Raw genomic sequence first — 24,422 nt, 5'->3', positions numbered from 1 at the left:
GGCCCGGGGGCCAAATTTGGCTCGCGATATGATTATATTTGGCCCTCGAGATTTTATATTCTGCTTGTTCTGGATTCAATGTTTAAGCAAAACTATTATTAAACATTTATTTTAATAAAAAAAGGTTTAACTTTACATATCTCAAAAGAAGAGAGAAAGAAAACATGCAGATGTAGTTGAAATTTTACAATAAATATTTAGTTTGGTCCACGGCTTAGTGCCATTTTTGAATTTTGGCCTCTGTGAATTTGAGTTTGACACCCCTGATCTATTGCATTTGAATTCTTGCTGCTAAAATGCTTACAATAACACACAAAAATACTTACACTCCTTTACTAGTCATGATTTATAATAAATACAGATTTTATTCTGACTTTAATGCACCTGTATTTACATTTGAATTCTTGCATCTAAAATGATTACAATAACACATCAAAATACTTACCTCCTTTACCACTCATGATTCATTGCCAGATAGATTCCCCTGGCGTGTGCTTAGTGTCCAGGGCGGTCCTGTCAGAGCAGAGGCCAGCCCGGGCACGCTGGTCCTGTTTGCTCCCACCCCTCGCTCTGCCCTTAATCCCGGTGTGGTTTAGTTTCTGCCTGTGTGGCACTGGGCCCCCGGAGGCCAGTGCATTACAGTGTACACACACAGAGGTGCGTGGTACTGCTGATGCCGGGATATTTGCCCAGTTTAGCTGTTAGGACTTGCCTTTTCACATCAATACAGCGACTGTTCATCTTGCTGTCAGGTGGTAAACCAAATACGCCTTTGACCCTTGTGCAAGAGCTCCTCAGGCATGTTTCAGGGTTAAATAATGTGTGTAAAGTGAGACGTTTCTTGTGTCAGCCCATATTTATCAAGTAACACAGTATTGGCTAAGTGACCGTGGAGTATTTGGAAATGGTGCATAGAAGGGTTACAACTGTATTCCAGTCAAGCATAACTGCAGGGTATGACATAAATGCATGTGTCAAACTTATGATAAAACCATTTTCACAATAGAGACGTCAGTGCCGAAAGACTAATTGATTGTTTCAAAACAGGAGTAATAGTTTTAGAATGATCTTAACCTAAATCAGAACTAGTGTAAGACATGATCATTTTAAATAAATATGTCTTATGTTACTTCTTATGTTAATATAAGTTCTTATGAGTTCAAAATTATATTCTATCGTATATTAAAAATTGTGTTTTTAATCGCCATTGTGTTACTCAAATTGGTATCAAACCTTTTATATCTTAACCTTAAACCTGAAATACAATATCTTTCAACTTTGACTGACAGTTGTGCAGATGTGTGGAGCCTGAGTGATTGTAATTGTTTAGCTGTACATTTTTTTCTTTTTGTTTTTTTGTTATGTCATGTCATGTTTGTATGTTACGTTCACCCCTGACCCCTGCTCCGAGTTACAAATTTCTGAGCGTGGAGACGACATAGACGAAAACCAGAAACCCGACCTAAGTCAAATTAGAATTTTTTGTGACGCGGCAACACTAATTCACATTATAGATCTTAAAAGTGCATTGTGTAACTTTGTGAAACCTTTCTGTCATCATGGAGCCTAAACCAGGGCAATTTACTGGTCAGATCTGTGGAGAAGCAACCCCAGTCACAATAAGTCATTTTTGGACTCCATCTTGATTGGATTTAGACAATCCACAAAAATGTTCAATATTTATCCTCACTTTTTTTTTTTTTCCTGGAACAACTCCTTCCTTGGGAGCAGTTGAAAACTTTATTATCAGATCAAAACTTTTTACTCCCCAGCTGCACTGGCATAAACACACACACACGCACACACGCACACACACACACACACACACACCCTCTAACACTTTATTATGCTAAATTACCAGTTGTAATCGAATGTCTGGCCGAGTCATGGGTACAATATGTAATAGATTTGAGCTGTGTCGACTAAACGATGGGAGTGCTGCATATTCAAACTGGCCCCGGGCGAGACTACCTGTCGCCCTAATGATGTTTACAGCGGATTTGCGTTTGCTAATAACCCGACTTACCTGCGTTAAATAGCTCCTTCTTACTCGCTTCTCCAAGAATCAGACTCCATTGTGTTGAAGATATTTGTGTCATTTGTCACCTAAGACGTAGCCTGGGAGTTGTTGTGCTGAAATTGCTTAGACAAGTTAAACTGGTTTTATCTAACGCAGGAAGCACCGCGGTCTGTTTTTACTTTCTCGTATTTTCTTTGAACGTAACTGTCTCGTTTTGTCGAGCAGCGTCTTCAGAATGATTAGCTCAATTTTGCATGGGAAACGGAGATGTTGAGAACTTTAATGAAACGCGCTGGCTTGCATTTTCGAAGAGGAGCGCGTTCCCATAACACTTGAAAGCAGTTTTTAGTTTTGTTATACCTATCTACCCACCGCTTTGAAGCTCCGCTGTTGGAATTTCATGCTAATTTGGCAAATGGTAAAGCGTAAATCAGCAACTCACTCAATTTGAAAAGGAAATGGTAGACAGAGGCAGGAGATGTACTCTGCTACTCAAGTGGAAGCAAAAAAGTGAGACAAAATTAAACGTACAAAGTCTATGGAAGTTCTTTGGCTTCTACTACTGCTTCTAATGGTAAAACTATTGTCCTGTTGTTAGGCAATTAGGCTGAAATTATATATAAGAAAGACAAGAATAGGCCTCTAATACACTTGTTTTTATTGTATTTTTTACTCTGAGTCAGACTTTAAATACAGAGTTGTGGGCGGGGACAGGGGGTAGGTGAAAACTGATATTTTCTGAGCACAGAGGCCTTGAATGCTGCAGGACAAGAACTACCAGCCCTGCCTTTTTATAGTGGCATTTCATTTGCATATGTGTGTTTTAAGTGTTGAAAATGGCAGTGTGATATTTTTTAACTCTCATATATCACTCCAAGTACAGTGAGGTGGGCAGGGATAGGGGTTAGGTGAACACACACATTTTGAGACAGGCTCAAGCTTTGAGTGCAACACAATACAGGATTAGCTACTGTTTTTTTTGTTGTTGTTGTTGTTGTTGTTTTGTTTAGTTTTTTTTTCTCATTCAGCTATATGTTCATGTGTTCTTTTGTTTCTTGTTTTACCTCTGGTATGTATGAATTTTATGCAATGTTCAACAACCAATGAAAATGACTACTCTGATCGATTGCATTTGCAGGACGTCTGTAATTATTTCTCCTGCTTAGGTGTGTAATGGTACATGTATTCATGCTGAATTGTTTCGGTTTGAGTTTGTGCATTTTGTGTGTGTTTATATTTCACCACTACATGTGCAGCTACACGGAAGGCTCATCTCTTTAATATTCACAAGGGAACTTGCCCATGATTGGGGTGACGGTGTTTCCTGCAGCGCTTTATAGTTAGGGCGGCCGCCTTTACAACAATAACCCCCCCGCCTTGACTATGTCCCTCCGAACCACGGTCCTCATCACGCCTCGGTCCTCACTCTCGCCTTTCACCGGCATGGAATATCCGCCCCACTCCAAATATCCGCCCTACGCCAAGAAATTGTTGGTTTATCAACACACAAATAAACAAGAAGCAAATGGTTTAGTATTTTGTTCCCATACTGTACCGAAAATGAACCGAACTGTGACCTCAAAACCGAGGTACATACCAAACCGTGATTTTTGTGTCCCGTTACACCCCTACTACTATTACAAAAACAAATACATAAATAAATACATATATACATGCATACATACATGGAATACAGGATTAGCAATTCTGAGTAAGAGGGAAAACTACCGTAACATGGTTTCAAGCTCATAGTCAAGTCAATTTTATATACAGAAGAGTAAAGTAAAAGTCGGGCCTAAAGTTTCCAATAAGTTTCTACCTCTGTTAGAACTACACAAGTCTTACATTGTATTCAGTTAACTTGATTTCCTGGAAGATTTTACTGATAGTCTAACTGGATTCTGTTGTTTCTCAGCGCTCATCTCCCCTCCCCCGTCCTCCCCGTGAGAATCTTGTGTTTGGGCTGGAGGTTATGGGCCTCATACTGCCGTGCCTGATTGGGTTTGTCCTCCTCTTTGTCCCGTGTATTCCATTCTTACGCTGGCCCCATTGATTAATTGATTATGAAATGTTACTGAGGCTGGGCTAACTTGTATACTCATTAGCACATCAATAGTGCTGGTGATGGGGCTGTGTGGTTCTATTGTTATGGACTTTAACAATGGTGGAGATTGTCCTGAGGTCAAGGTTAACTTATAGGCTTATGTTAATGCTCACAGGGCTTCATTAGATCCTGTGCTGCTTTTGTTTCGTTGTTGCATTTCTAGGTTTTTTCATGGCATTTCTAGTATGATTTGAGCTTGAACTTCACACCAGTAAGGCTCAGGTTTGTTTTGTGAATATGAAGTTTGTCCTTCGGTAAAATAAACATCTACATAACAGAGGTAGGCTGGGCATTATTTAACTAAAGGGCTTTAATAAAATGTGATAACTGTTCTTACGGCATATTATAAAAGCAACAATAATTAGACTTTTATATTAGCTGTTTTTAAATATATTTTGGTTAATTTAACATCTAACAAAAGCATAAATTCTGAAAATATTGGATTTGCCAGTAATCAGGTTTTCCACTCTTTTCACTGACAAAATTTCAAAACTTTCGGATGACTTTTTTATGACCTAAAGTGAATTTTCCATGACTTTATGGCACCTACACGAGTAGAACTGATCATACTTTTACTTTTAGGGCTAAATATGAAATGCTAGCCCTTTCCCCTCACCTTATGGTTTGGTATTATATTTTTTTAACATTCGAAATTCTGTCAGTGCATTTATTGTTGTCTCTTTTAAACAAAAGGCGCAGACATTCAGAAATAATCATAAAAGCCAAATGAGAACTTAACAGAACGCTGGAGTTATGTAAAAGAGGTACTAAAATAACATGACTTTTCCAAAATTTTCATTGAATTTACAAAATTCCATGACTTTTTTCAGGCCTGGAAAATGATATTTTCAATTTCCATGTCTTTTCCAGGATTTCCATGAAAGTGGAAACTCTGAGTGATAGTTTAATTAACAACAAAATTAACAAATATTTGACCAAATCATGCCTAAAAGTCATCTACTTCACATTGGGAATACACCCAACCAGTAATTAACCATAACAGATGTAGGTCTAAACCTGAAAAACAGAACGAAGCTGGAACTCATCCAGGACTAAACCAAGTCTAAGCAGTTCTTGATAATCATCAGTCAGACGTAATTGGGACTACAGTAATTAACCTTTACTTTTAATTTGAGGTATAACGTAAGGAAGCAGCTGCCAGGAACAGATTATTCTATCCAATCAGACACGTTGTCATATGAAAACCATTTGGAAATAACTGATTGAGACTATCCCAGACTGTAGTTTCTTTTTTATGGTTCAACATCAGAGCGAGAGAAGGGACTAATTGGGAAGAGCTAACCTTGGTTTAAAATCAGGTTCACGTACATTTTATGTTAAAGATGCACTATGTAAGTTTTTGGTAGGGGGTCTATCACCTTTTTGTTTCTATGGAAATGTCATTGCTCTGCTTGGAATGTTCCACAATACAACATTAAACAGAGCTACCTTACATTTATTCATTTATAGGTGGTTTTATTGCTCAAAAACAAATAGAACAACAGGCACTCCGACTGTGAGCGGACTTGCCTCTCCACAGATCTGACCTGTAACTTGGTCTGGTTTGGTCTCCATGACGATAGAAAGGTTTAAGGCCCTGCTGTGAAACATTCTAGACAAAGCAATAACCAATAATCCATGGAGAAAAGCAGGTGGCATACCCTGAAAACCAGAAAAGTTACACAGTGCACCTTCGAAGAAATTCCACAGAAACATAAAACCCAAGCTGGACACTAAGACCATTCGAGACCAGTTCTTGCATTTGAACTGATACGTAAGTGTGTCAGGTTATTTTTAGCATCGCTATTCAATTTTTCAAGCTTCGAGGGTGTCTGTTGGCCTTTACGGGGGATGTGCGCACACGAAGCCGTTGCTCTTACTGGTTCCCAACTTTTCAGAAAGCACCATTTACCTGACACAGTTTCTCAGTTGTAAGGACTCTCCCACATGCCATAAATAAATGATAAACTCATCTCATCCTGTTAAAATATTCAGATGTGTTTAGGCCCTTTCCCTGTCAGTGTTGTCTAAGATATAGTACTGTAGAGTTGTCATGATACTAACATTTTAAACTCGATCTCGATACCAAGGAATAGACTCGATACTCAATACTGAATCTGAAACCATGATCGTAATAAACACTCTTTCAGCTGAATGTGATTCTCAACATGTTTTCTTTTACATTAGGGATGCACCGATTCAGCTTTTTCATTTTCGATACCAGTTCTGATACCAGTTCTGATACTATGTCTTTAAGTATCTGTCAGTACCTAATATGAGCAGATACCAGTGCAAGGACTAAAAACAGCAATACATTTATTTCTATTTATTTCAATATTTATACAATTTTTTTTTCCTTTAACCTAAAATAAAATAAGACAAAACTGCTCCAAATGTGTTATTTATCCCTCAAGTAACTGCAGAACAATTTGGTGTAAACAAAAGTTCAAACATTAAGAGACTTTCTATGTTATTAGGTTTAAGAGTTTGTTTTTCATACCTGACAGTTTCGACTGCTCACTCGCTCTCTTCTTCAGAGTGATCAAATAATGTTGCTGTACCATGTCGCTCAGCTGATTTAAACAGGTTTTGGCGTTGTCTTCCTACCGTTAGAGGCAGGACGACAGCGCCATCTGCAGTCTGACTTCCTCAGGACAGTATCTCAGGTGTGTGAGAGTAAAAAAGCCCACTTGTCCCGGTTAATAGTCCCATTTCCGTGTTTTGATTGCCTCATTAATCCAGCGATGGTGTTTGTTGTCTTCTGTTTCAATGATGTTTGCTCCGTCCCAGTCCATAATGTGGTTCTCTCTTTTACCGGCAGGAGGACAGCGCCAAAACCTGTACCAATCAGCTGAAAAGACACGTCACAGCAACAACACCTGACCTGAGGAAGAGCGCTAGTGAGCAGTCGAAACTGTCAGGTATGAAAACAAACTCTTGGTCCTAATAACATAAAATATCAGAAGACTAAATAAACCTCTTCGGATTAAGAGACTTTCTGTTTGATCTACTAGGAAATTGTCAAATTGCATCAAATTATCTGTCCAACCAGGATTTCGCCTGAATACCAGTATCAGATCAGTGCATCCTTGTACTATATTACCATGCGGTTTTATATCCGTGTAATCCCTCAGTTGTCTAGGTAGATTTCATAGTGGTCCATGTGTGTACACTAGACCATTGTTTCCCAAAGACTTGGTTGGGACCCTCAGGTGTGTCGCAAGAAATTTTTTTTAGGTCGCCTTGTCACGATCTGCATGTAATTTGAAATGTTAAGATGTTAAGATGTTTTGTATAATTTCTAATCTTTTTGTAATTATTTTATTGACTATTTTGTTCCAATATTGCTGGTTCAATTGAATGTTGAAAAAAAAAAAGAAATGGGCTACATTTAACGTCATAGGCGAAGTATGGATCTTTTTATTGCTGCTTCAGTGACTGTTTTTCATAGTTTAAAACTTGAGTAATACTAATACTATTTAAAACTTGAGTTCAGAGACACGATCACTCAGTCAACAATAAAATATCCTTATTAATGTTCAATAATGCTCAAATCCACATTTATTTTGAGATTTACGAATAATGTCTATTGACTGGGGTTGCGAAGGTTTTGACTTTTAAAATATGGGGCCCCAGAAAAAAAAAAAAAAGTTTGGAAACACTGATCTAGACTATGTGGTTTTATACTTGTTCTGATACAGCTCAAGCTAAAACAGTTGCGGAAAGATTACTTTTTAGTACCGACACTTGCTCAAATGAGTATCTAGTTTCTATAATTGTTTTGTATTTTGTATTGATTAGTATCTGATTTTCAATACCTGTGAGAACCTGAGGCGAGAGCCAAATCCAGTTTAACCTGTGTATTGAGTGGAGGGGAGAGTGTCTTGTATGTGAAGCTGTGGATTACATGAGCTGAGCTGGTGAAGTCACTGCTGCTGCTGCCTATAAATCATTTATGAACCAGAGTCGTGTTGCTATTTCAGATCTCAGTTACGTAAAGATCAAGGGTGGGGAAATGACAAAAGTACAAATACTGATCTTATTTTCGGTTAATTTTACATCTAAAACGTCACTTCAGGAAATGTTCGATTCGCAATTACTATTTTAATTAACAATAACGATTACTTCTATAACAATACTAAACCACTAATTAACCATAACTCATCTAGGGCCAAACCTGAAAAACAGAGCTACGCTGGAACTCAACCAGGACTAAATTAGGTTTAAGCAGTTCTCTGTAATCATCAATCATAAATCAAAAGTAATGCTCCACAGTAATTGACCTTTTCTTGCTACTCTACTACAGTACACTAAATTATTGGGTTGCTTGCTTGTATGAACAACACAGCCAGTTTTCTATAGCTGAAATCAAACCCACGAGTGAATAATTATGCCTCGAGATCTGTATAATTTTCTCCTGTATGAAACGTGCAGCTAATGGTTTGTGCTCAGACATGTATTTGCAGATTTGCCTATTGATAGAGCCGGTTTTTCGCGGCGTTATAGCCTGATAACTCCTACTCACCTCATTTGATCTCCGTCAGAAGCTGTAAATTAGCATGCTGATCTTGAAATGTTGCTTCACAGAGTCCTTATTTTATAGTCCAAAAGCTCGCGTCACTTTATATGCTAAACATGGTTGCGCATTTACCATCAGTCCAAGCTGTTTAAGCCGTTGCGAGTTTGAAACAGTATTGCCCTTGACATTGGCTCTCTGTTTCTCAAAAAGTCCATTGAAAAGTGAATAGCGAGTATGAGTGGGGTGTGCCTGCGGGGCTATCCTTCATCTTTAGTCATGCTCACAATATTGGAGATTTGATGATCCACGGGGAGGGTCCTTTAAAAACGACACCCCATCAAAACGCGAATAGCCCCAAATGGCTTGAAACGGTCTGCTTCCTGGAACAACCTGGGTGCAAAAGGGACCTATTGATATTCGAGCACCAAGCGACACCTTTTTTATTCCGAGTCTTGAATCCCCTCCGGTGATGAGACTTCAAAAGCATTCCCGGTAACTGCGGCTTTTGGACTCCCTGCTTGTGGTCTCCGCGAAGGGTTAATCTATCTTGTCTGAAGCTTGTTATATGGAGGACAAAAAGAAAAAAAACTTAAACTGGCTTCGCTCCAGCTTAGAAACAGGAAACTTTGGTCCAGTGACGCCGCTCATGTTGCCATAGAGAAGTACAAAGCATTTTCCAGTAGGGGGCGACGCGTCCGAAGGGGGTCTTTCTTTAGCGGTCAGTCATACATTCAGTGAGCTTTGTGCGGTATAGACTAATTGCTGGTTTCACAACACATTAAGTAATAAAGGATTTCGCTAATGATGATTCTATGCTAATCTAACTACCGAGAATCTGCTCCTGGGGCCTTGCTTGGCATTCACTGTTTGGACTAAGCTATAATCTTATAAGTTGGCAATGGTGTAGCAGCCTAAACAGCTTTTGATAGAATAATGCAATAATGCTGTTGGAAGCTGGTGTTGTATTTCCCCTGAATGCAGCTCTATTGTTTAGTGGTGTTGTTTTTGTGATTTAAAGGTCCTACATCACGCAAACTCAACTCCTGGTATGTTTTTGAGAAGGTAACGACATTTTAACATGTCTTAAAGCTCACAATGTCATGAAGAGGTAGTTTTCAAGTGAACAGTCTGGAATTCTGGACATAGGGCCTCATTTTCTAGTGAGTCAGAGTGTTGGAGACGTGTGGAGACACTTTTTTAAATATTCCATCCAGTCCTTGTATTTGCAGAGGTCACTGGTGCTAGACTAGTGCATGTCAATGGCCATAGTTATCCTGACACTAAAAACAGTCTAACCCACTCCACAAAACGCCCGAAGTAAATCTATTATTACTCCACACTGTCAATGTAAATGTCTGTGTCGATGGAATAATGTTTGAAATAAAACTAACCTTGCATCGCATGAATCGTCACTTGTTGAGGGACTATTTTCTCATATATCAGTCCGCCACTGCCGAGCTTTCTATCAGGAAGTACAACTCACTGCTGCTGCTCGGACATAATTCCTTCAAATGTAAGGTTGGTTTTACATTAAACATTATTCTATCAACACAGACATTTACATTGACAGTCTGGTGTAATAATAGATTTGTTTCGGGTGTTTTGTGGAGTGGGTAAGACTGTTTTTAGTGGCAGGATAACTATAGCCATTGACATGCACTAGTCTAGCACCAGTGACCTCTGCAAATACAAGGACTGGATGGAATATTTAAAAAAGTGTCTCCACATGTCTCCAACACTCTGGCTCACTAGGAAATGAGGTCTTATGTCCAACATTCCGGACTGTCCCTTTAAAAAAAACACATTAATAGGAAGCTTTAAATGGCTTCCCTTAAGGTGAACAAGACTAAAACTGAAATTAAGTATTGAACTTAAATATTTTCTGTCAGAATAACTTAATTGTACTTCTATGAGGGAACATAACATTGGTGTTACATGTGATTACTCTGATTTCGCCATTCCTGTTTTGTCAACAAGTGTCTCCGCACGTCTCCAACACTGTAGCTCACTAGGAATGAGATCCTATGTCCAAAATTCCAGACTGTCCCTTTAATCTGTATTTCAGTAGATAATTGCAATTCCACGGCTGAAATTATCCAAACAGTGGAGCACTTCCTGTATTATCAGATGACATCACAAGGTGGAAGAGTGTTTAAGAGACCTATGCAGGCTTTATGTGAATTAAATAAAACACAACTCCAGGTATAACAGCTCTTGGGCCCTTTAAAAATGCGCCATTGAATAACCAGACAAAGGGTTATCCTGGACGAATTCCGAAGAGGTAGGAAAGGAAACAGATAAAAGAGGAGGAAGGATGCAAGCAAGAAATTCATGAAATCACGGAAAGCTGATTTCTGCAAGGTCACTAATCTCAAAACTAAACTATGCCCTTGGTGCATAGACAAAATGATTATGGAGCAAACATAACATATCAGCATTTTGTCCTTGCTTCTGCTCATAGATAATACTTACTTTATATAGCTTCACTTAATACTGTTGTCAAAGGGGCTGTGCTTTTTCATGGAATAAAAAATGCCCTAGTACAGATATCTTTTAAAATGAGATCTTGTAGTCGAAATGAAACCGCTTCGTGCTGTCTGCCTCTCATTACAAAGCATTTCGATCTTCAGCGAAACAGAAAGTAAGGCTGGTATGCTGTTACAATGCTAGTTGTACTTTATACACATCTATAGTGTTTTTCAAGATACTCAAAGATGCTTTACATAAAGAGACAAACAAAGACAAACAGAAGAAACAAGAAAAATAATAAAAGGTGGTTTTAAAGAGATGGGTTTTTGTTAGTTTTACTGTGAGAGCAAAAGTTGTGAAAAGTGCTTCTAAACTCACTGTGGTAAATAATAGGATGCTGGGAATGCAGTAAGGAAGTAAACAGTTTAGAAAATTAAAACTAGTTCTGCTAATTTCACAGCCGTTTCTGAAGAGTGGCCTTTGACTCTGAATGGTGCATTGTGCAACTTTTCTGGTGGAAGGTCCGTGAAATGCTTTTCTCCCTGGAAATGTTATTACTTTGTTTGGAATGTTTCACAGTATGGTATTAAACTTTTCTATCTTCATGGAGCCCAAACAAGACCAAGTTACAGATCAGATTTTTGGAGAGGGAAGTCCACTTACAGTCAGGCTACATCCATATGACAACGCTCCTGGATTTTATTTTTTTTAATGGGTTGAAAAAAATTCACATCCGCACTCATGCTGGATCAATAAATATTCAAGGTCACATGACAATGGAGTGAAAACGATGTAATACATATGCCACACCTGTATGTGGTGCTGTAAACAGGATACAGCCAGAACCACTGGACACACAATACTACAAAGTCCTTCCTCTTCTGCAGTAAACAAACACAAGCACAATGACAAGGTCGCGACGTCATCATTTTCCAAAAGCTGTGGTTTGCTTGCCCACAAGACCACGCAACGCCGGCGTTCTCAGATTTCTCCACTTTGGAATCCATTTTCAAAAAACACTGTTTTCACCCACCCAAAGCACCAGCTCAGTGTGGACGAAAGGACAAAACAAATAAAACCTTCACCGTTTCGCCAAAAAAAAACTTGTATCAATACCACCTAAGAATGCCTGTTTTTCTTTTGTATTTTTGAGCTATAAAACCACCTGTAATTCAAAATATGTTTAATGTCATACTGTGGTACATTTCAGGCAGACCAATAACATATCCATAAAAACAAGCAGGTGAAGGATCCTCCACCAGTAAGCTACTATTTTGCGTTTTGGCTCCATTCACGAAGTCCCGGATCTTACAAACAATGTTATTTGCCATTTGACAATATTGTTGAAGATTATAGAAAAGGCTCATTTAAATTCTTCACTTGTTACTCTTTGCGTTGATAGACTCCACAACTATCTACTTACAGTACAGAACCTCTCACGACACTTCAGCTCTATCTCGTGATGATCGCATGAATGAAGTTGTTGAGTGCCAAACAATGCCCTCGTCATGAGCATTATGCAGTTCTCACAGGCCCACTCAGTCTCTCAAACCCAGCCTCTGTTCCCTCTAGTGCCACTGTTGCCTTTTCTATTCAATGGCGTCTTGTTGGGGGGATGCAAATGTTTTCACTGCTGACGTTGCTGCTTTTTGAAAATACTGAAGAAGGCTCATTCACGGACAGGCCCGGAGTGTGGGTATTATTGGCTGGGATTTTTGAAAATACTGCTGAAGGATGGTCTCGCTGTCTGCGCGCAACAATGGAGAGCCTTGTTAAAGTCAGTAACACACGAGGCCAGTGGGTGTTTAAACTGCGTCTCCAATAGATTCAATTATAGGAGTGTGACGTCATCGGTGACTTAAGGACACTTGTTTGAAATCCTGCTGAAATTAGTTCTTTTTTTGGTCCGATGCACCAGCTAAAGGCATAATTATCGGAGGCAAAGCTGTGTATTTTAGTATGGCATAATTTGGCAATACGTCTTATTTAAATTCCAGTTTTATTTTTGTATCCATCTGTTACTTATTGCTGTTAAAGATTTTTGCTACAAATCTCCACCGTGTCATTGGCAATCGATGTAGTCTAGAATACAAGAGGCATTACTGTCTGGGACTGTGTGTCTGCTAATGCTTTTGAACATTAAAGATGCACTACGTAACTTTTCTTGGAGGTATTGTTGCTATGCTTTGAGTGTTATACATACAGAGACAAACACAGTCACCAGGCAAAGTTACAGCAGATCAGATCCGTGGAGGGGCGAGCTCACTCACAGTAAGAATGCATATATGTGATGGTTTTAATTCATCATGGTTTGATTGATGCGTTTAATGTGCAATCAGCTGGAAAGTCCCATGGCTAGAAAGTCCCTCTGAATTGTACCCTTTATGAAATCAAGTTAGTTAATTTATATACATGTATATAAAAAATAATAATAATAATTTTTTTGTCATTATATATATTGTACATACGCAAGTTACAAGCCTAAACAGCTTTTGATAAAATAATGCAATAATGCTGTTGGAAGCTGGTTTTGTATTTCCCCTGAATGTAGCTCTATTGTTTAGTGGTGTTGTTTTTGTGATTTAAAGGTCCTACATCACGCAAACTCAACTCCTGGTATGTTTTTGAGGAGGTAACGACATTTTAACATGTCTTAAAGCTCAAAAAGTCATGGAGAGGTAGTTTTCAAGTAAACAGTGCGGAATTTTGGATATAGGAAGGCATTTCCTAGTGAGCCAGAGTGTAGGAGACGTGTGGTGACAATTTTTAAAATATTCCATCCAGTCCTTGTATTTGCAGAGGTCGCTGGTGCTAGACTAGTGCAGGTCAATGGCCATAGTTATCCTGTCACTAAAAACCTATCTTACCCACTCCACAAAACACCCAAAACAAATCTATTATTACACCAGACTGTCCATGTAAATGTCTGTGTTGATAGAATAATGTTTGAAATATATCTCAACACATTTGTTCATACATACAAAAAAATGATGTGGTCTCAACTGTGCAACAACTATTTCAGGATTTGATCTTACATATTTCACTGAAGTACATAGTTAAAACCTTCCTAATAGTGATTCTGAATAATTTTTGAAAATATTCTGTAGCTTTTCGTCCTAAATCAGCAGTTACAGATGCTATAGGACACAAACAAATATATATACTTAAAATACAATTTCACAGTAAACTTCTACGGGCAAATGAGGCTTATATTGATATTACAAACTGAAAAAATGCATATCACTTCGGGAAGATCGTAAAATGACATAAACAAGACTCAACATTTGGTCTCGCTGCATTCACATTTCATTTTATTATGATATAGAAGCTGATTTTCTAACTCAATACATCACAGTGCATGACGCAGCTGACTAAAGGCCGGCGAGAACGTCCTCCCTCTCCTGGGTACAACACATACCCCTGTTTCGCCAAAGAGAAGGGAGCACCCGACGAGAGGAGGGGGACGTTCAAGCTGAGAGAATGGGACGTTCGAGCTGAGACTTTCAAGCCAGGGGGGACGTTCGAGCTGGTATTCGTTTAATGCCATACTGTGCAACATTTCAGAATAAGCAACACCTGCGGAGACGAGCAAGCGGTGACTCCTTCTTCAGAACAGTTACAGTCAACAAAAACTTAGCTGGTCAATAGCATATTACCCAACTAGAAGCAATGGAAAGGTGATGAATCTGTTTGAACATATTGTTACCATAGTCAAGGTTGTCAGATATCTCAGCTTGTCTAAAAGAAAGATTCTTTTCAAATCAACACCAGATGATCGCTATTAACCTTGTTTTTATTGTACCAACCCAGACAACAAGACAGCACATTCCGTATACTTTCTTATCTTATTCTTCTGCCCAGGTTTATATAAAACACCTCTATGCTGACTTTGCACTACCTTTGGGAACACTATCAATTGAAACCACATTTCCCAAACCCGGCGCTGTCTCTTTAAACAAAACAGACACAATTGTGATGAGTGGTGTGTGATATTCAGCTGGACATGTTGAAATATTTGCTGAAAAAACAAACAGAAATCTTATCTCTCGGTGATAGCGCGGTTTCAACACAATGCCGAGGATCTGGACTCTCTTGAGCTGCAAATGCTGTCCCGCTACATTTTTTCCTCTCCCCGTTTTCTTTCATTGCTGCCAGCGTGAACTGCTCAGACTGCTGGTATCCTGTGTCTCGCTGGTTATGTAACAGTGAGGGGCCTGAACGCATTATAAAGCACAGTAGTGATAGCACGCTTGGAAAAATGAAACGACATGTTAAAGGTGCATTGTGTAACTTTTCTGGTGGAGGGTCTGTCACATGCTTTTCTCCGTGGAGATGCCGTTGCTTTGTCTGGAATGTGAAGTGTGGCTTTGAACCTTTCTATCATCATGGAGGTCAGAGAAATGTATTATAAAACACAGTAGTGATTGAACACTTGGAAAAATGAAACGACATGTTAAAGGTGCATTGTGTAACTTTTCTGGTGGAGGGTCCGTCAAATGCTTTTCTCGGTGGAAACCTCTCTATCGTCATGGGCCGAACCGGGGCAAGTTACTGGTCAGGTCTGTGGAAAGGTGACCTCGCTCATACTGTATTTTTCAGACAATAAGTTGCACTTTTTTCGTGGTTTGGATGTTTCCTGCGACTTATATGTTAAAATTTTTCACTTACTGGCTTATGTCAGTATCTGCTACTCCTGTACCACTCTGTCTGCCTCTGTCCTGCAGCAAGTATTGAAATATTCAGCCGAAAACGTATGTTTTATATACATACATACATAATCCTCTTCATTATTAAGTATCATCCTCATCATTACTGCTACTATGTTATTTATTGTATTATTATTTAGTTAATTTTTTTTTTTAGTTTGATTTTATGTGTGGGGGAAAAAAGAAATAGGGCATGTATACTGTGAATTATGTGGACAAAAAAAAAAAAGAACTGAATAAATTGCTAATTTTAAAAAATATATATATATTCAGCCGAAAATGGTAATCGAGCAGCAGAAAGAAAGTTTGAAGTGAGAGAGAAACTTGTGAGGGACTGGTGGAAAGCGGACCTCATGGATCTATGGTTTACCTCCGGAGGTCATGAAGTTGCTTAGAAGTGAGACCGAGGATGAAGAATTGAATGGATTTAGTGATTTGGAGTGAGATTTTGGAAGTTTGGTAAACTTGTTCTGTTCTGTTGTTTATGTTATAGTTTAATCTGAAGAACTGTTCATATGTGACGTTAACAGTCTGTTGTTCTCTGTTCTATTATTACTAGAACTTCACTTTCAAGATTAAATGTCGGTTCCTGGTCTCTGATTCTATCAAATAAATTTCGCCCAAAAAGTGTGACTTATATATGTTTTTTTCTTCTTCATTACGCATTTTTTGCCTACATTCCGCGGTAATACGGTAATTGTGCGCACGCTCAAACTAGAGAGTGTAGTAGTAGTAGTGTTTAGATTAATTGAAACCTTCCCAAAAAGAGCATTAAAAAAATTAAGGAAAAAAAAAGCCTGTGGTGGTTAAAAAGACTGTTCTTTTGTTTAATAATGCGTGTTGGGAAATCTATAAAACCTAAATCTAATACTTTGGAGCGACTTGTAGTCCAAAAAATACGGTATATGGAATGTCTGTGTTTCTAGGTATTTTTGAGCTATAAAACTACTTGTAATTGAATAAATACAATGTACAGCTGTTTAATGTAATATTGTGGAACATTCATAGAAACAAGAAGGTGACGGACCCCAAGCGAAAAGTTACATAATGCACTTTTTAAGTTTTTAAAGAGAGACCCCAAAAATTAAAGGAATGAGACGGGGAACCACAAAGTCTGGCTGTTTCTACTGGCTGGTTTCAAAGTGTTGTGAACTTTAGCCTAGAGAGCTTTTCTTTGCCATTATATAACACCCTCACAGGCTACTGAATAAGAGAAAACGCTCAAGTAGGGCTTATTGGCAACGCTAGACAAATATTTCTATGTCTTAGTCGTCTCAGTGTGAAGTGAAGAGATGTGAATACGTAAAAGCATCTGGAGTGTCCATTTATGTTTTGTTCGTAATTAATTTCTAAGCAGTGTGTTTTTTCAATAGGCCCACAGCAACAGACTGAAACAAGCCTGAAAGAAGTTTGAAGGATCAAGTCTAGACCATTATACTGTGTACAAGGAGATGGATTAGCCTGTCGACACCAGTCATTTTAGTCAATAGAAATATGTTAAGAAAAAAAAACAAAATTGAACAGAACTTAATTTCTCTTTGGAAAAACTAAACAATCTTGACAATTTTATGAATAAAACAAATACCATACATAACTTGAACTTTATGAAGTGAAACGTTCTGGTCTGTTATATTATTATAACGAAAATGAGGACTTTTAAGGATTTCACAATTTTTTGTCTCATTACTACGTCCCTCAGGATTTGATACGATACTCAATACATGGCTCACAGTATGATATTATGATTACTATATGGCGATACATACAATAATCAAAATATTGTACATAACATTTTGCATTATATTACTATTTTTAAGAACCATTTTAACAGTATTTATTTGTTGAACCACTTCATGTACAAAGCCAGTATGGAATAAACTAGAAAATGGAAGTGTGACCATCAAAACTGTGAATATTTCTCTGAACAAACATCAACGTGGTCACAAAATAATTTAGTTAATGTACAAAAAAAATACTCTTGTTGGTATATCGATACAGCAGACCATGATAACGATACTGTATCACTAAATTTAGTATCATGATATATCAATATTTCGATATTTTAGCACACCCCTTGTCATGACTGTAGCAATTAATCATCCTCAAAATGGAAGTCCTCAAAATGGTATTGAGGAAAAAAGTTATGTGACAAACAACCCATGAATATCTGTAGGATTGTACAATACACACACAAAATGCAGATGTGCAGTTTATATTATAAGCTTGAGATAGTGGGACTTAATTGAGTTGCAAGATATGCCATATTTAACTGCAAAATGAACATAACATTGCATTAAAATAATTTTGTATGAGCATTCGGTATAGGGATGGGCATGATTAGTCGATTAATTGATAATTGATCATTAAGAATTTCATCGATTACATTCATTTTAATCGACAAACCGAATGTAGGTTGCTGTGGGTAGTGTAGGGTGAGTGTGACCAAACAGGGGTCTGTACATGTCGCTCTCTGCACTCAGAAGGAGCGAGACACAAACAGTGGGTCAGTCTGCAACGTGCTGAAGCGCAAATGTGTATTTAACGATGACTTGTACAAAAAAATTCCACGTCCATGTGCACAATGTACAAAGCAGCACATATGTTTCGGTGTCCAGTGGGAAAAAGTTCACCAGGACACCGAAAACATGAAAAAGTTTTGCCAGGTGAGAGTCACGCAATGTGGATGATGAGGCCCCACCTCCCAACCCCCCGTATGGTGTCCTGGTTTTGACAAACGCAAATATGGTCACACTAACCTGTATTCCACTGAGTCGTGCCACATCAGCGAACAAGAGCTGTTGTTTTTTCTTCGCTTAGTTTATGCAAATTAACCATGCAGTTTTAAGTTTTGTTTCTGTGAGACTTGTGCAAAGCTGCATTAAACACATTATAATCTTAAACGGGCTAATGTGGCTCTAGAGTGGTTAAATTAAAATTATTTATGCAGATTAGTAGTGCAGATAATAATAATAATGATGATAATTTTTATATAAAAACGTTAATGATTAATCGATAATTGATTGTTAATTCTCTCGAAGATCGATTAAGAAAATTTTATCGAATGCCCATCCCTAGTTTCTAATATTGTTCTCTTCTCTTTTACAGATCTCATCTTGTGACTTCAACATCGTGGACCATAATGGATATACACCGTGACCTGCTGGGATTCTGCTTGTTCTGACGACTCTAACTCACAGATATTCAAAACCGGACTCTCTTTCCATCTCCTTCCTTCCCTTTTTCCTGTGGGTTTTCCCTGTGAAAAGACTGCCATCATGCCAATCCTCAAACAGCTGGTGTCCAACTCCCACCAGTCCAAGAGGCGGTCTCGTGTCGATCTGACCGCAGAGATGATTAGTGCTCCTCTGGGAGATTTTCGCCACACGATGCATGTGGGCCGGGGCGGAGACGCGTTCGGGGACACGTCTTTCCTCAGTACGCGGTCAGGGGAGCCGCCGAGGGAGCACGAGACCAAGCAAAGTTCTCCTGGATCCAAACCAAGTCTACTATCGCGTACTTTCCGAAGCAGCAAACGTTCCCAATCCGTAAACCGCACGGATAACGTGACGGCACCCAATAGCGGATCAGCGCCCTATGTCAAAAACGCCATCTCCCTGCCTTATCTTAACGAAGAAGCGAGCAGCAATGGCGCTAACCGTATGCCGAAAAGCGTCTCGTCCAGCCCGATGAAGAATGTATCAGAAATTGAAACAAAACCGGCGAATGGAGCGGCTGCCATGGCAACGCTAGACACAGAATTCGAAGAGCGTAATTTCGGCGAGCTAACAGATCTACCGCCGTCCAAGCCTAAGTCAACCGCGATGAAGCACGCGGAGTCCATGATGTCGTTCCACATCGACTTGGGGCCTTCCATGCTTGACGATATCTTGGGAGTCATGGAGAAAAAAGAGTGGGAAGAAGACGATTTGGGATTCGAGGAAGACAAAGTCAGCGACGGTAGAGCTTCGCCGTCTTACATCCCGCATATCGACGATGACGATGCAGAGGTGAAGGTGCCGGTCAGGCCTCCGAGAAGTATTGACAACTTCGCGATCCAAACCCGAAACAACATAAACAACCACGACGACAGCTACTCGGTTTCTAGCGCCGAATCGGTCGGTAATGACAAACGCCAGTATATCCACGAAGACACGGATAGCGCCAAGTACAGCTCGCCACGCCACGGAGAAGATGGGGATTTCACCTTTATGGATGAAGACGACGATGATGAAATCCGTGTGTAAGCTAAACATTTAAATGGACATGTATTAGGCACAAAGACTTGACATTGTGAAGTATCTGCCGGCCTCGAAAGACTTTAAAAAGGTCATACTTGCTTCTTGAATTCGTATCTTGACATCAGTAATAATCTGTTTAAGCCTTACTCGCAAGGGAGATCTAGTTCTTTGGAGAATTCTCTTTTTAATTAATAATAAAATGGATCTTGTATTTAAAAAGCGCCCTTCTCATGAGAGACAATATTTGAACACGCCATTGGGATATTACCATGACAGTCGATCATTTGAAGCAAAGGGTTTTTGACCACAAGGTTAAAGAACTGTGATGGACTGTCACATGAAATCCACATGGAGATGGTGAGATTGAAAAGTCATATGTCAAGTGAAAAAAAGAAAAAAAAAAAAAAAGTGACACATTGTACACTACAGAGAAGTGGAAGTGAAACTAAGATTTGAAAAGACGTGCAGTGTGGAAATCCTTATTTTCTACATGCAGTTTATGGACTTATTGTTGCCATTTGAACTGGAAAATCATATCTCCTTTGGCCACAAAAGTATGTTGATTTTTATAAGGGAAAATATGTAAAAATGTAGTACAGTATCTGAAAACGTTTGCAGTTTGCAGCATAATGGCTAAATCATGGCACTTACTTGACACAAAAAAACACTCCTATCACTATCAAAGTATTTTAGCTGACATGTTTAAAGATGGACTATGTAACTTTCTGGGGGAGATCTGTCACCTGCTTGTCTGCTTGGAAATGTTATTGCGCTGCCTAGAATGTTTCACAGTATGGCATTAAACCTCTCCCTGGTGACGCTACAAAGCCAAGTTACAGGTTAGAGGCGACTGCTTTACATGAGAACGCTTGCGGGTAAAAACGACAACATATTTTATCAGAAGTGCCTTTCGTTTAGATGGATGGTGACGGCGTTTCTGGGCTTAAAAACGCAAAAATCTGAAACCACCCTCTAGAGTGGAAAAGTTGAGTGCGCTCAGCCGTAGCGTTTCCGTCTACACTGCCCAAGACGCAAAACTCTGGTCAGATCTGCTCATGTCACGTACGCGTTTACGTCACACATGTACAGTAAACAGAAACCTGGCATGCATACCCAATTGAATTCCACACACTTTTCGTCACCGTATTGTCTAAACACGGAATAAAAAGTGAAAATGCGACGCCACTTTTGCGTCTTCTGTTCAGACCATCATCATATAAACAGTCTAAACAAATGCATGTTTTTAAGGTATTCTTTTAACAATAAACCTGTATTTCAATAAATGCAAGATAGATACCTTTTAATGCTATACTGTGGAACATTCCTGGAAAAGCTCTGAAAGCAGGTAGCAAGCCTCCAACAGAAAAAAATCATAATGCACCTTTAAAATCAACTCACTTTTGCTGAAAATCTAAAAATGTGAAATAAAAAAGGAACACATTGCAAACATTAGGATCAGTTGGAGCGAGTTAAAAGACATTATGTGAAGTTATGTGATTTGAAGTGGCTCTACCGGCAGCATGAAAAATAAATATTGCGGGTAGATATGTCGCTCAAAAATTATTAAAACATCAAAGACAGGAAGGAAGGAAGGAGTGGGCGGATTGTATTTGGATATTTTTACACAACCCTCAATCAAAAGTGAACGCAACGGATAGTTAAATCAAGCAGAATTTTCCAGTAAACAATTTCTGACCGTTAACGGACTTTGGCACGATTCCAAAAAAAGCAGAAGACAGGTGTGCGCTTGTGATGTTTTGCACACAGCTCTGATCATTTTATCACGTGGTAGTCAATAATTAGCAGTTTACACCACTTGTTGCTATAACGATTGATGCCTGGTTGTTCCAGTTTGTGATAAAGTTTGTGCACTGTGTGGCTTTTTGGTTGAAGGTTTCTATGGATATACCGCTCCTTTGCCTGGAATGTTCCACAGTATGACATTAAACAACTCTACTTTACATTCATTAAATTACAGCTGGTTTTAGTGCTCAAAAATATCTGGAAAAACACGTTCTGACTGTGAGCAAGGTTGTCTATCCACACATCTGACCTCTAACTTGCTTTGGTTTAGGCTACGTTCAGACTGCAGCCTGAAGTGACCTAAATCAAATTTTTTGGCCCCTTTGTGACCTGTATCTGATCTTTTAATGACAGTCTGAACGACACAGATCTGATTTTTTCAAATGCGACCCAGGACACTTGGATATGTGGTCCTGAAACCGATACATATCGATACATACCGATACTTTTGACATGCGACTTCAGTCTGAACGGCCAAAGCGCATTCATCAGACCTACACGTTATCAACAAGCCACAGAAGTCACTATTCTGTGCTGAAGTAGGTGAAAATTGTTAATGAACTCCATGTCACTGAAGTGAAGCACATCACCACTCACCACTCTTGGCTACGTCTCCACATCCACACGTTCACGTCGCTGCCACTGCCCCACAAAACACCACGGCCAAAAACCTCGTCCTTCTCCTTCTCAATCTCCTCCTTAAGTAGTAAGTTCTGCATGTTCTGGCTCCGGTACGAGAGGAACTTCTAAAATCTCCAGGTGCTCAATGCTCGCATCCATGTTTGGACAACTTCTGTAAACACAGAGCACGCGCACTGCGGTTGACGTCGTCGTGTCTCCAGTGCACATGCGAGACACTTTCGGGCCGTTTAATGTTCACACTGGAGATCACATACAAGTCGCATTTAATTGGAAATGTGAACGACTTCGCAAAAACATCGGATTTCACAAAAAAAATCAGAATTGAGCATTAAGCCCTGCAGTCTGAACGTAGCTTTAGTCTCCATGAAGACAGAAACATTAAATACTGTGAAACATTCCAGACAAGGCAAAAACATCTCCACAGAGAAAATAACTTGGCAAACCCTCCAGAAAAGTTACACAATGCCCCTTTAAAAGCTGTAATTGTGTAGTCAGTCTGGCGCCACCTAGTGCCTCCGCTCAGTTTCATTTCTCTCTAGCTACTAGGTCAGGAATCAGAGTACACTAGACGGTTCGCAAAAACCCCAGAAGTGCGAGTTCGGGCACCAGCCAATCAGAGAAGAGCCATACATTCTGTTTGGGGGATTTAAAGCCGGAACAAAGAGAATGTTTGGTGAATTTTATCAAGGGGAAAGACATTATTGTCCTTCTTCCTTCAGGTTTTGGTGCATTACATACGTCACGACCAAATAGCAGCGACTGGTTAAATTTTTAAAAAGTACCCACCTACCGTCGAGCGAACGAATCCTAATGCTGTGAGGTCAGACGAATCAGGCTTGTAATTGTGGTGTACAAAAACAAGATTCCTGCTAACATTTTCGTCAAACGCTACAGACTCCTTTCGACTTATTAATACGGATGTGTAGCGAAGTTTATTTTTAACATTTGGGGTTTATTTTTCTACTTATGTATAGAAATCGCAGTCTTAAATTTTGATGTAATGGGCCAAATTTACGATGTTTTCTTATGATTGTTGAGATTGTGTAGACAGCTGCTGCCATTCTTTAATATACTTTGTACATACCATAGAAAACCTTATACATTTTTATGACCGTTTATAAAGCTTACAATGTGAATGAATAATACAGTCTACTATGTTATCTGCTATTTGACCTTGCGGTACCGGCGCACGAGGCAGTGAGGAATGCCATGGCTTTTGTAACACTAAATAGCACATTTGTGGCCAAACTATTTGAAAAGAATTGTGTTTAACCAAGTGGGTATGTTGGACTTTGATCGAATCTGGAAAAATGGAAAAATGTGTAAAATTTCATGGTACTTGGTGGGAATTCTGGGAAAAGATGACCAAAATGAACTATAAAATGAACTGAAGTGTCCCAATGACTGGACTGCAACTGAAGCTACGTTTTTTATTTTCATTTTTTTCATTTTGGCTGTAGCGCTATGCCAAGTACTTCCTTTTCTATCTTCTGGTTTTACAGTATATTAATATATTCACCTTCACTTTCCTCCTTTTGAAATAACAGCTCTATTTTTCCATAAATAAAAGCTGGTAATCTTTAACATTGCCTTTGGTGTTTTTAATATTTACATAGGCCCTATAGCTTTGGTGTTTGTTATGGTAATGTGTCCAAAATATGCAAATCTCCTTTTGGAATGATAAAATATTTCACATTTTAATACATTTGTGACATTCATGCAACTTGAAGGTGCCGTACCCAATTTGAACTTTGTCTGAGAAACAAAGGGAAACAGAAGTAGTTCATTTTTAAACAGTTCTCTTTTCTTAACATTCAGACTTTCAGATAGTAAAGCTCACAACAACTAGGATGATAACACACACATTTTGACCTCAGGAGCTGCTCATATAGAGTCTATACTGAGGCAAGACATCAGAGGT

General features: G+C 39.0%; 1 protein-coding gene across 2 annotated transcripts in view; it reads left to right on the top strand.

Moving 5' to 3' along the window:
• The window catches only part of cdc42ep4b (CDC42 effector protein (Rho GTPase binding) 4b), a 55,068-nt gene extending 30,983 nt beyond the window's left edge, over positions 1-24,085 (top strand). For both annotated transcript variants that reach the window (XM_055150005.1, XM_055150006.1), the window contains 2 exons: positions 6,946-7,045; positions 18,924-24,085. In XM_055150005.1, coding sequence (XP_055005980.1) covers positions 19,094-20,062 — 969 coding nt within the window. In that variant the 5' untranslated portion in view covers positions 6,946-7,045; positions 18,924-19,093 and the 3' untranslated portion in view covers positions 20,063-24,085. The remainder of the gene's footprint in view (positions 1-6,945; positions 7,046-18,923) is intronic.
• The last annotated feature ends 337 nt before the right edge of the window (positions 24,086-24,422 follow it).

The sequence above is a fragment of the Boleophthalmus pectinirostris genome, unplaced genomic scaffold (assembly GCF_026225935.1).
Source record: "Boleophthalmus pectinirostris isolate CB_2022bp ecotype Guang Dong unplaced genomic scaffold, ASM2622593v1 HiC_scaffold_14, whole genome shotgun sequence".
Lineage (NCBI taxonomy): Eukaryota > Metazoa > Chordata > Actinopteri > Gobiiformes > Gobiidae > Boleophthalmus > Boleophthalmus pectinirostris.
This window is presented reverse-complemented; position numbering and strand designations above follow the sequence as displayed.